The sequence below is a fragment of the Chlamydomonas reinhardtii genome, chromosome 8 (assembly GCF_000002595.2).
Source record: "Chlamydomonas reinhardtii strain CC-503 cw92 mt+ chromosome 8, whole genome shotgun sequence".
Taxonomy (NCBI): Eukaryota; Viridiplantae; Chlorophyta; class Chlorophyceae; order Chlamydomonadales; family Chlamydomonadaceae; genus Chlamydomonas; species Chlamydomonas reinhardtii.
Window position 1 is genome coordinate 2,721,696 of NC_057011.1, and position 12,917 is coordinate 2,734,612.

The window sequence follows — 12,917 nt, forward strand, 5'->3', positions numbered from 1 at the left end:
GATGGTTTATCACCGCTATCACTCTGGGACTACTTGTTACAGTGACGGGAAGCGGGCCAGGAACGCCGAGTCGGTCAACGTCGCAGAAGGGTACTCGTGCCTTGTGCTTACGCACGCGCCGAGCCACCCACGACTCTGCAATATGACAAGACCGACTCGGAAGCCCACGAGCCCTTCGCCGCACTGCCGAGAACAGCCGCCCGCATGCAAGCGACCCCGCACCCCCCCAGACCCCCGCCAGACACAGCAAAGTACACAAGAACAAACACATGCATTTGAGGAGCCAGACCTGCTAAAACAAAGCGCGTCGAGCTCACTTGGAGCTGCAGCCATGCTCAGGAGACGTGCGACTAGCTCTCAGAGCAAGTCGAGAATTATTAACAGCACTACAGCAATCAGCTGGGCTCTTGTTTTGCTTTCGATGCTCAGCTATATCTTCGCTCGTGCCCGCTGCGAGCTGAGCTGGGACATCCCCGGCCCTCAACAGAGCAAGCTAAAACTAAACAGCAACACAGCAACCAGTTGGGCTTTTGCTCTAGCTACAACTTCCAGTTATATGCTCTCTTGCCGGCGCGCCCGCCAAGGAAGGCCCGGAGCCGACACACACATGCGACACGCTGGCAGCAAGAGCAAACGCATCAAACTAGCCACACCGGTTGTCAGAGCCATACACCTCCATGATAAACAGCACGACAATCGCTCCTGCCTCATCCATGCAACCAACAACCTGCTCGGGAAACGCCTTCTCACACCCGCCACAGTCTGCGCCGAATGGGAGCGGGGGTGGCAGCTCCTGCACCACAACTCCCCAGCCTCAGTGCCCACCTGGGCGACCTACCTGACCGCCACCAGCATAGACTATGGACTCATAAACCACTGCCTCAAAGCCAACACCTGTTCCCCCCTGCCAGGCCTCCCCTATGTCCAACTCACGGCATGCTCGTACCACGGGGGCCTAAACCAGCACGAAGCACTCAATGCCATCCCCTCCGAGTCCCGCCACATCGGCTTTATTCTTATCCACGGTGGCCACGCCCGAACTGTGAAACATGCAAACGGCCGCTGGTGGCTGCACGACTCCAATGCACCACGCGCCATCCCCCTCACGAACGCCGACACTGCACAGCCAGGCTACTACCGGTGGGCGGACCTGGGGCGCGGCCTCACCCTAACCCTCACTTACACCCGACACCCCGAAGTATCAACCAACTTCAACATCCGGGACATCCCGCCAATCAGCCCCCCCACCACCCGCATCACCCTCTCACACGAGGGCATCCGCATCACCCCTGTCCGCACCAATGAGGTAAACCGCCAGCGTGCAGGCACCAAACGCACACGCACCCAAAACGGCAACAGTGCCTCCACTGCTAACAAACTCGGCCCCACATCCGCAGCCCTCGCACAGGACCCCCCCACTAACCCTACCGGCGGCCCCCCCGCCGGCCCCAATACCACAAACTCCCCTAGCCCGCCTACGAGCGCCAACCCAGGCCCAGCCGCCCGAAGCAACACTGCCACACGCATCGTGCCCAAACCAGCGGGCCCCACAAAGCGCCCCGCCAGGCGTACGCCCAACCCCACCCCTAAACTACGCAAGCTCAGCACAGGCGCCCCCAGTGCACCACCACTAGCCAAGAAGCCCCAACAGATCACCATAGCAATGGCGCACAAGAGGAAACACGCGGCCACACTCCAAACCACACCCAGCGAACCCGCAACCGGCCAAGCCCAGGCCAGCCCCTCCCCACCCCCTGACGGGCGCATCTCTGTCCTCACCCTCAACACCAGGGAACTGTTGAGCCACCATGAAAGCATCCTCCACACGGTCACCACACACACCCCCGACATCCTCTTCCTCACCGAAACCAAAATTCCCACCCGCCTCCACTACAGCATGGGCAGCGCTAAAAAAGGCCTCTCCTCGCACTACCAAACCTACACCAGCAACGCACCCTACAACCCACGAGAGGGAACCCGCCCCCATGCCGGCGTCATGGTCGGTGTCACCCACCGCTTTAGCCGCCCGTCTGGCACCACGGACATGAATGCACACAACACAGACGCACGCCTGGCAGGCCACGTCTGCCACATACGCATTGCACCACCACACAGCACGCCAGTACACGCCATCGGCATATACGCCCCCAGCGACGACGCCACCCGTGCTGCAATCTACAAATACTGCACCGACCAAGCCGCCAAAACGACAGCCGCGAAAGAGCATCTCCTTATTGGAGGCGACTGGAACGCAGTGCTGTTCCCCTCCGACCGCAGCACAGGCCAGCTGAACGCTACGGACCGCGCCCACATTGCCTTCGCCACCTCTGCGGGCCTGCACCCAATCACACTGCCCACACACGAACACCCCCGGCCCCATACATACCTACACGATCAAGCCACCGCACCGCACATGAGCCGCATTGACGACCTACTAGTAAGCCACCACACACACGCCATCATCAATACAACAGGAGGTGGACAGGAAGCGGTGCATGAATGCGGTGATGCCCTCGACCACCGTGCTCTCCTCTCCAGCGTTCCCCTCGCTGCCCTCCGCCTCTACCCCTTCCCCACGGCACCTGCCGCCCCCTCCGATCCTGACGCATGGGTAAACTACCATCCACCAACCAAAGACCAGCGCGAGAAAGCGCGCATCAAGATGGAAGAAACCATTGGGCAAGAGATCGCCGACCTACTGAACACGCTACACCCCGCACACCTCGCCATCACCAATAAGCTATACCCTGCCGGCCTCACCCCTGCCCAAGCCGAGCGGAACACCCCAAGCCCTGCGGAGTTCCGCGCCCTTCCCGAAGTTAGTGCAGCCGACACCACGTCCATCAGCAACACACTCGAATCCATCCTCCAAAAGTGCCTGGACGTTCTCAAAAACTACTGCGACAAGAAACCGCCGCGCGCCAGCACTACAAGCCCACGACACCACACGTCAAAAACAGTGACGCGCCTCCTGACTGCCACCAGCAAGCTCAAAGAACGGCTCACAGCCGCCCTTACTGTCACAAACGCAGCGGGCGCCACCCCACCCACACCCACCACCTCACCTCACCCCGCCCCGACGCCCCCACCCAACACCACCAGCCCCACACCTGCCCCGCCGACCCCCGCAGAAGCCGACACACCCACCGCCATCCGGAGTCAACTACTCAACGCACGCACCCTCCTCCGTGCCGCAAAAAAGGAAGCAAGGAAACTCAACACCAAACGGGCAGCCCGTGCCTTCCGACGACTGGTTGCAACACAGCCAAAGCGCGCACACCAGAAGATCTTCGATGAAACGGACCAGCCACGCGGCACGCCCGCCCTCACTGACCCCACCACCAAAGAAGTCCACACCGCACCCGAGAAAATCCTGAACAGCATCCACCAGCACTTCACCGCTCAACTCCTCCCAATCAATGGCCCCCGCACAGGACACTACGACATACCCCACAGCGAGAAACAATACCCCTGGAGCCGGCCCGACGCACCTGATCGTATGCCGGCCCTATCCAAGCCAACCGACGCACCCGCCACCCTACTGCCCGGCATAGCCGACAGCACAACGTTCTTTGGCTGCGTCAACCATCTGTCCCGCCGCAAGGCCCCGGGGCCCGATGGAATACCCAACGAACTCCTCCAGACAATACCAACCAGCCTGCAGACAGCCATACACCAACTCATGACCCTCATGTGGGTGAAAGCACACATCCCTACACACTGGACACAGTCCGACACCGTCCTCCTACCCAAGAAAGGAGACCCCCTGCTGATACAGAATAAGCGGCCTATCGCGCTGGCCAACACCCTCTACAAGCTGTACACCTCTCTCATCACTGTGAACGCCGCCCTGTTTAGCGAACAAGCCCACATCTTCACGGAGTCACAAGAAGGCTTTCTCAGAGGCCGCAATACCGAACGGCAAGTCCAAAACCTACTCCACGCAATAGAGGACGCAGCCACCACCGGACGCGACCTCTTCCTACTGTACATTGACTTCACCTCCGCATTTAACACGATCGACCATGACAAACTGCTCATCGTCATGCACGATCTAGGCTACCCCACCGACCTGATTGAGGTGGTACGGGACCTTTACGGCAAGGCAGCCACCAGCGTCCGCACTGAGCACGGCACCACGCCCCCCATCCCCATCCAACGTGGCACAGTGCAGGGTGACGTCCTATCACCCCTACTGTTCATCATCTTTATTGAACCGCTGCTCCGGTGGCTCCACGTTGGCGGGCGCGGGTACCAATACGGATGCCTCACCAAAGCCGAAAACGACAAGCATAACCTCAGCTCCGGCGCCTTCGCTGATGACCTGGTCACAGCCACAACCCAAATCTCAAATTTACGAATCCAAGTTGAAAAAATTGAGAAATACGCAGCATGGGGCGGTTTGAAGGTCAACGTCTCCAAATGCCAACTACAAGGCATACTCCACGGCCGCGCGCGCGCCGACCCCACCCTTGGCGGCCCCCGCAGCAAGCCCCACCAGGCAGCGCTCGCCCGGATGCTAGAAGGCCAAATCCGCATAGACGGCACCGCTATCCCATACAAGCCCCCGCATGAATCCTACAAATACCTCGGCATCCACATCACCCCTACCCTAGACTGGAGCGCACAAGTACAGTACATCCGGGAAAAGATTAAGAAGCGAGGGCAACGCATCGCCACATCACTTGCCACACCAGACCAAAAGCTCCGAATGATACAATTTACCATCCACCCAGCAGTGGCCTACAGCCTCCCGTTCATGCCGTACAGCACACATGACGTCACCAGCCTCGACTCCCTGATTGCCAGCACCGCCAAAATGTGCTACGGCCTGAAACGAGGCTTCCCCACCCGCGCTATCCTCCAACCCACCAACGCCCTTGGCCTGGGCGTAGGCAGCATCCGCGAGCTGTATGTCCGCCGCGCCGGCAAGGCTCTCGTCCAGGCCCTGAACGATGGAGGCAGGCTGGGCGCCGTCACCCGCGCCATGCTCCACCTGCAACACAGCGTGGCACAGAAGATACCCGCAGATCAGCTCCGCACACAATGCCGCTTCTATACCAACCTGCGACAGCTGTCGCTGATCACAGACGCGGGCCTGGAGCTGACCCAACAGGGCAGCGCATACCACACTACACTACACGGTTTGTCGGCCCTCCTTGCACGCACCGTGCCGCCAGGCGCCGACGCGGAACAGGCCCTGCCCTTCCGATTGATTCAACCCCTCCTTGAACTCACCAGCGACTTCCGCGAGCTCCTCACTCCGGACCGCACCTGCGTCATCGATGCCAACACTCTAAAAAACACATGGCCGAGGGCCCAAAGGCGGCACAGGCTAGCCCTCAACCGTCTCACTCTCGCACTCCACGCTGAAACCCGAACTCGCGCCAAAACCCACAACAGCACCGCTCCCCTCACCACTGCCCAGCGCACTCTTCCAGATGGACACACCTTCACTGGCCTCCACACGGCCCACACCGCACCTGCCGCCGTCGACTGGGGCACGCTTAACCGCTTCCTCCGCCAGCGCGCCCCCGCCACCGGACAGACTGCCAACGCTGGAGAAACCGCTGCGGCCACCACCGCCGCCGCCACCACCGCGGCGGCCGAGCCTGAGGAGGACCACCACGCCGGCGAGAACCATGCACCTGCACAAACACGCCGGCCAGGCACACAGCAACGTAAGCGGGCTTGCATTAAGATGGTCAGGGAACCTGAAGGTCGTGGATCACCGCCTGCTGATGCGCCCGCAGCATTTGATTGGGATCCATCGCTCGATCCGCTTACAGAAGCACACTGCGCAGACCTGATCCATACCGCCCCTAGCCTCCTCGGCAAATCCAAGCCCCAAAACCCCGCGGCACACCTCAGAGGCCTGCTCCTCGGCCCCACACCCCCAGCCACATTCACACACCGACACAAGCTCAGTCAGGAGGAGCAAGACGCGTACCTAGCCGCCACGTCCGACACATGGAAGCACTTCAGCGAAACCTACCGCACCAAAGCCCTAACCACCACCAACACCCTATACGGGCAACAGGAGCGAGTACAACAAGTGATAGCGCACACCACCAGCAAAGGCGCGCCCTTTTACCGAGTCCAGTGGGAACCCACCGTCATCACCCCCGGCTCCCTCACCCTCTACGCCCGCAACCGCTACCGCCCCAAACCCGGCGGCCTTACCTGGCTCCTCACCCCAGGTAACGAACCTCGCGTCCTTGTGGAGTGGGAAGACTTGGAAGAACCCGCCGCTATCCTGGATGCACAAGACAACAAGCAGGAACTCCTAGACGCCCTTAACGCCCGCCTCGCCGTCCCCCTGGGCCCCCGCCCGCCACCCCCCGCTACGGACACCCACCTCAACCACGACCAGCGACAGGGCCGCTGGACAGACGCCAGCAATGACACAGCACGAGGGCAGCGCACTCTGCGCCACTACGTAGATATCAACGTTGAGCCTTGCAACCCTAGCCGAGACATCCACCCCACGCAAGCATACACCGTCCAGCTCGGTACGGCCCTCGACCCCGGCTCCCCGGCATGCGGCACCCACCTGGCGCATGTATATGACCCCCGCGGACGGTGCATAGGCACCATCAGCGCAGAGCGGCTCAGCCTCCTGTGGCAACGCTACCAGCATGCACAAACAACCTGGCCCGAAGCACACGCCAAGCACGATCAGGGCAGAGGCTTTGCGGCCGCCATCGCCCGCCTGCTCCTTCGATACAAACCCGGGGGCGGCTCCAAATCCCACCCTGTTGCCGAAAAAGGCGAACGCATACTGTGTGACGGGCTGACGCAAACCCTGCACACAGCAATAGGCAGCACAACGGAGCTCTTCGCATCACCCCTTAACGTCTCGGACGCCGCCACCACCTACTACACACTGTACGAAGAAGACATGCTCTTTGGGGCCAACTATGATGCGTACTCACAGCCATGGGATGGAGTTGCTGTCGCCTGCCCCGAACCCAACACCGAAGACGGAGCTCACGCAGTCCGCTGGGCACTAGCATGGGCCGAACACACCGAAACCCTTACAAACACCCGCAACCCGCCAACCACTGCCACGCTGCTCATCCTCCCCACCCAACGCAACGCGCCATACACACGATACCTCGCCCACCCCAGAGTCACACTCCTTGGCAGCATCTCCGCCACAGCAACACACGCCCTTCTCGGCCAGATCCACAACGACGCAGGCATCACCCTAAAACACGACCTAGTGCTGGTCAGCAATACACCCGGAGCCCAACTCGCCCAGCCCATACGCGACGCCCTAGGCACATCCCTATACCTCTCGGGCATGCCCGTCGACCCGCAGCCCCAACTCACGTGGGCCCACACGCGATGGGTAACCAAGCAAGTCCGCCGGATGACCCGCACCCGTCCGGCGGCACCCCGGGTAACACCCCCTCCCGTACCGGCCACGCCAGCCACCCTAGCCCCCTTCGCGGCCACCCAGCCCCTCCGCCTCAATCCCTATGAAGGCTTCTACACCGATGGCTCAGTGCAGAAGGACGCCCTCGGTCAGCCCAGCGCGTGGGGGGCCGCAGCGATTGATGCCCGCACGCTGCGCTGCTATCAAATCGACGTCAACCCTGGGCAACACGGCTGTAACACCATCACACGATGCGAGCTCTCGGCCATACACCAAGTACTCAAGCTAGACGAAGTGCAAGCGCTCCCCGAAGTCACCGTATACACTGACTCCGCTGCGTCGCTGTTCCTCATCCGCAAAACAATCAACCAGCCCCAACTCCTCACCTTCAGCAAACACAAAGCGCTGCTGGATAACATCCTCGCGCTACTGAAACGCCGCTCCCACGCCGGCCGCCGGACTAATCTCCTCAAGGTCAAAGCACATTCAGGGATTGCGCACAATGAACTCGCAGATCAGGCGGCGGTGAAAACCGCCAAGGGAGAACAGATACCCGGGGCCGAGTGGCTGGTCGAGGAATCCGATAACGACCCGCGCAGCAAATACTATTGGATACGTAAAACTATGAAATCGACTCTAGAAGGGGTGCCACGAGAGAAGAACGAAGGACACTACGCGCATGACCTCAACCGCGGCATCGCCACGCTCGCGGCCCCGCACATCGCCCAAGGCCACACCCGCGAAACCCTCTACACTGGCTTCGTTGCCAAGGCCATCCCAGACCTGGATATCAAATCCAGCACCCGAACCATGAACCTGCAATCAGGCCGGCACCGCAAGGCCAAACGCTGCATGGACTATCTGTACGGGCAGCTGTGGAACAATAAACTCGCAGCCCGCTTCGGCCGCACAGTCACAGGCCGCCGAGCCCCCCGCGCTGGCCCCGATACCCCCGCCCCATGCCCACTCTGTCGCGGACCCGACTCCGGTGGCCATATACTGGGAGGCTGCCACAACCCCCAACTCCGTGCAATGTACATTAAACGACACAACATTGCAGTCCAGACCATCGCACGAGCCATCTCCCGTGGTGACTGCGGCGGCTGCTACATGGTAATGGACGCCACGTCTAAAGCCGATCTGCCAGACTACGCGGCTGACAACCGCCTGCCGCCGTGGCTGCTCCCCGACCAGGAGGGCAAACCAGCAGGACGCCACCTACATTACCGCCCCGACATCCTGCTAATCCCTTCCATCTCCCTCGCCGCAGCCCTAAACCCAGACTTTGTCGTGCTTCCCAGCGAACGCGACACCATCCACATCATCGAAGCAGGATACACCGCCGACACGAACCACGCCGCCAAGCAACACGAAAAAGCACAACAGCACCAGGCCCTTGCAGCCGACCTGCGGGAAGCGGGATGGAAAGTGCAATACACCCCGCAGAGCGCAATCAGCCTCGGATTTGCAGGCACAATCCGCAAGGACCTCCATCCCCTCCTCACCTCCCTGGGCGTCACTTCCCACAAAGCCAGGCAGTGCTGCGACACCCTACACGACCACGCAGTCGCCACCCTCAACCACATTGTCCTGACCAGACGGCGTCTCGAACGGGGTCTGCCACCTGGCGACCCGGGCGGGACGTAACACCCTGGCGGGGTGCAGGCCTGGCCTGCACGCCCGCCTTCACATGCTCGGTAGTGGGGGCGTACAGGAGGCGGGCCTGGCCCACCTCCTCATCTCCCCCCACTCCCTTAATTCACACCACTTGCCTACGGCAGGGTGTCTCTATTTCTATTTCTATTTCGAGGGGGGGAGGGGGGATGGAGGGGGGCATGTCTACCAGTCTATACGGTTCTTTCGTGTGTCTGTACAAGGCATGGGTAGCCTGTGGGGGCCTGTGAGGGCGAATTAGCAGCGAGGAGGAGAGAAAGGGTTGGACTGGGGCATGTCTACCAGCCTGCACGGCACGTTCGTGTGTCTGTACAAGGCATGGGTAGCCTGTGGGGGCTTGTCAGGGCGAATTGACAGTGAGGGGGGGAGGGGGGATGGAGGGGGGCATGTCTACCAGTCTACACGGTTCTTTCGTGTGTTTGTTCAAGGCATGGGTAGCCTGTGAGGGTACAAGGCATGGGTAGCCTGTGAGGGCGAACTAGCAGCGAGGAGGGGAGAAACGGTTGGAGGGGGGCATGTCTACCAGCCTGCGCGGCACGATCGTGTGTCTGTACAAGGCATGGTTAGCATTTGGGGCTTGTGAGGGCGGATTGACAGCGAGGGGGGGAAGGGGGTGGAGTGGGGCATGTCTACCAGCATGCGCGGCACGTTCGTGTGTCTGTACCGGCGACCGAGACTTCTCGGTCGGGCATTTCAAGCGCAGCTGCTAGATTATGAGACATCAGGCCCACGCGTTGCATGCGTGCACTTGCCCCATCACGCGTGGCAGGGGCTGGGGTGTGGTCCGGGCTGGGGAGGGAACCTGGCTACAGTGTCAGTGGCCACGCTGTTCACTCCTGCAGTGGAGGCTGCTGGCGCTCTTTTACCCCGTCTTTAAACCAGGCTACACAAAGCACCCGTCTCTCTCAGCCGGCGCTGTCCCCTCCCCCCCCCCATGGTTACACATGTGCACCATCAGGCCACAGCTGTCGGGCGACGGACGGGTGCGTCGGTGTGCCGAGGGAGGAGGTCGCGCCAGCCGTGCCGGCCCCCTGCCCGAAGCGGCCAAGCTAGCGAGCTGCTCATTCGCTCTCGCAGTTATCATATTAAGCTCTAGCATGAGCAAAACGCGTCAGTAATTTCGCTTGGCGAGTGCGCCGGGCGAGCGATTGCCGGTGCGGTCCCCGCGCCTCAGCGAACCCCAAAGTTACACAAGCGTATCCACTGATACCCTTCTAAGCAACTGAGCATACAGAGCACGTCGGAAAAGGAAGCTGTCTTGAGCGCTGTCTGACCTTTTTGCATCCTATTCTTTTGTAAAACGTTTACATTGCAATCAGATAAGACGCAGAAGGAAGACTTCGCGGATTGATAGTCATGAAGCGAATGACCAGGTTTGACAGGGCGTTCTTCTTCAGAGAGCACAAATGGAGTGCTCGCGCAGCAGCGAGAATGAAGATTTCGGGTGCGGCTGAGCGGCGGGCCACGGACATAGCGCAGAATGAGCGTCCACTCTATGCGTGGGGGCACCTTCCACTCTGGGGGTGGGTCAAGTGGGCCACCGGAAGTGTGGCCACGAGTCGGGACGATGACCTCGGCATAGTCGTTTCTCTCACGTAATAGCTGGCTGCAGCTGACGTGTGAGCAGCGTTGCCAAGCCGGTCAACGAGCAGTCAGCAGCGTGAGGACTCGCGTCCCAAGCCAGCCAAGCAGCGTCTGCCGCCAGCTCTTGTTCTACTGACATTTGAGCTAGCATAAATTTGTGTTATGAAGAGAAGTAGCAGGCGCGATAGAGCAAAGTGGGGGAGAGGAACAGAAGTGCAGCGGCACCGGCATGAAGTGCAGTGTATCAGTATATGTATGGTACTATATGCGACGGCTTCTCTAGGAGGCCGCAGGCTGACAGAGAAGGCTAGTTCTTGTGACGATGAGTTGTACGGCTTGGCACGAAGTGCCTTAAGCCTCCGGCGTCTGCCTTTCAGGCATCCGGGTGCCACCAGTGGTGGGAATAGTGTATGCTCCGGGGGCCACGATGTCCTTGTAGGGGTTGCACGGGCTTGTGGTGATGGTGGTGGTCGTGCGGATATCACGCGCGCGGGATGCGGTATCCAGGGGCTCGGCGTCGTGGCGGCCTTGGCGCTGTCTGGCGGTAAGGTTCCGATCAGGTGCGGGGCGCACTGTTCGGGGCCGCGGGCCTTGGTTGGTACCGTTTGCTAGCCGGGTTTTGCACTCCTCCAGTAACTCCTCCCATTGTGGACTGTGTTTTAGGTCCCTCTCACGGTCCGTGCTCGGCGCCCACGTGACATGTCGCAGGAGTTTGGTCGTCCAGGACGAGAATAGGGGGGCCCCAGTGGGCTGCGGTGCTGCCGGCTCTGCAGCTTGGGCAGGCTCTTCAGGTGAGATTGCGTGGGCTTGGGTCGGAGGCTCAGCCGCGGTCTGCGCAGGTTGTGGGCCTGGGCGCGTCGCAAGAGGGTGCTTGTAGCACCTGGCATTCTGGATAGTTGCGTAGCCCATGCGGACAAAAGCAGAGGCAATGCCGGCCGGGCAAATGGACGGCTTCCACTGCACCTTCCAGTACTTTTCACGTGTCCCAGAGGTGTCCTCTTTGGCTTTGCGCTTCCGTGTCAGTTCTTTGTCCGTGACAGTTTGTTTGTTTTCGCTGTGCAGGACCTGTGCCAGTTCCTGTCCGTCATTGTCCAGGTCGTAGGTGAGTTGAGTGTCACCGTTAGTGCGGTTGTCGGCGGGCCGTGGGACTAGATCTTGTGTGATCCTGGCGCGGGCCAGTCGCCAGCTGGGACGGGCCCCGTGGCCTCCCGCAGCGTGCGCTGCCGGGGCAGTCAGGGGCGGCGTCGGGTTATCAGCGTCCATGGGGTCGTTATGAGCGGCAGCCTGGTTGACTTCCATAGGCAATGCTGTGTTGTTCAGATACTCGCTTATGGCGTTGGGTTCGGGGTTGGCGGCATTCGCCGTGAGACGGGATGTGAGGGCGGGTGGTAGCCCACGGCGCTGTTGGCGTGGTTCGACAGCAATGGCAAGGGAGGGTGGGTCCTGTGGGTGTGGGTGGCCGATCCGCATGTGTCCTGTCATGTCTTTGGTGAGCGCTTGGAATACCGAGCATGCCGTTTCGTACCCCCGCGTGCCCACCGGCAGGCTCTCATCGCCGTTGGTGAGCCGCAGGGCATGGTTGATGGCGGCGCGGTCCCCGGTGAGTAGGTCCTCAGGGGTAGTGCGCGTGGTTTCTGCAATGCGTGCGCGTTGTGCTGCGTGTTTTGTAACGCGCCGTGCGCGCGTTTGGTTCTGTGGTGGCCGGCGGGTTGTAGCCGGCTTGCGGGCTCTGGCCGGGGGTCGTATGGAGGGCTGCGTTGCCCCATCAGCAGGGGCTTCCGGTGCGGCCGCAGGGCCATGTGCGTCGGGTTGGGCCTGGCCCCCCCCTGCTGGGGAGGGGGGGGGGGGCAGGTCGGCGGGGGCTTGCGTGGTGTTTGCTTGGGCGGGGGCGCCTCCGGGAGGGGCTGGAGGTGCCGGTCGAGGGGGCTGGCCATTCCAGGGGGGAGGGGGTCGGGCCTCATAGCTAAGGCTATGATTGTGGCCACGTCGGGCAGAGTGCGCTGTGCGGTGGTCAGGGGGGCAGGGCTGCCGTGGGCTGGAGGGTTTTCCCCTGCACGTCCAGCCATACTGAGCGCGAGGCTAAGCCTGTTGAGGGCTACCTTGTGCTTGTGTCGGACCCGGCTCGCCCCCATGTGCTTCTCGAGGTCCGAGCTAGTGATCAGGTGTTTGCCTGTGTTGCGGTCCACCAGGTGGCTCAGTTCGAGCCTCAGGTCCGCAAGAGGGAGGACGTATTCAACGGGAAGAGGTTCAACGCCCCGGGCCTCGGCTTCTGCCTCAA

The 12,917-nt window shown here is 61.3% G+C and overlaps 3 protein-coding genes across 3 annotated transcripts; all 3 read right to left on the reverse strand.

Moving 5' to 3' along the window:
• Positions 1-24: 24 nt before the first annotated feature.
• Positions 25-2,659, reverse strand: CHLRE_08g373341v5 (uncharacterized protein). The gene has a single exon (XM_043065071.1). The coding sequence runs from the start codon at positions 2,621-2,623 to the stop codon at positions 2,435-2,437; it is 189 nt and encodes a 62-aa protein (XP_042922072.1). The 5' UTR covers positions 2,624-2,659; the 3' UTR covers positions 25-2,434.
• A 74-nt stretch (positions 2,660-2,733) lies between these two features.
• Positions 2,734-5,689, reverse strand: CHLRE_08g373342v5 (uncharacterized protein). The gene has a single exon (XM_043065072.1). The coding sequence runs from the start codon at positions 5,642-5,644 to the stop codon at positions 5,336-5,338; it is 309 nt and encodes a 102-aa protein (XP_042922073.1). The 5' UTR covers positions 5,645-5,689; the 3' UTR covers positions 2,734-5,335.
• Positions 5,690-5,771: 82 nt separating this feature from the next.
• Positions 5,772-9,149, reverse strand: CHLRE_08g373343v5 (uncharacterized protein). The gene is made up of 3 exons (XM_043065073.1): positions 9,114-9,149; positions 8,887-8,932; positions 5,772-8,788 (listed from the first exon to the last, which is right to left on the reverse strand). The coding sequence occupies exons 1-3, from the start codon at positions 9,119-9,121 to the stop codon at positions 8,654-8,656; spliced, it is 189 nt and encodes a 62-aa protein (XP_042922074.1). The 5' UTR covers positions 9,122-9,149; the 3' UTR covers positions 5,772-8,653.
• Between the last annotated feature and the right edge of the window lie 3,768 nt (positions 9,150-12,917).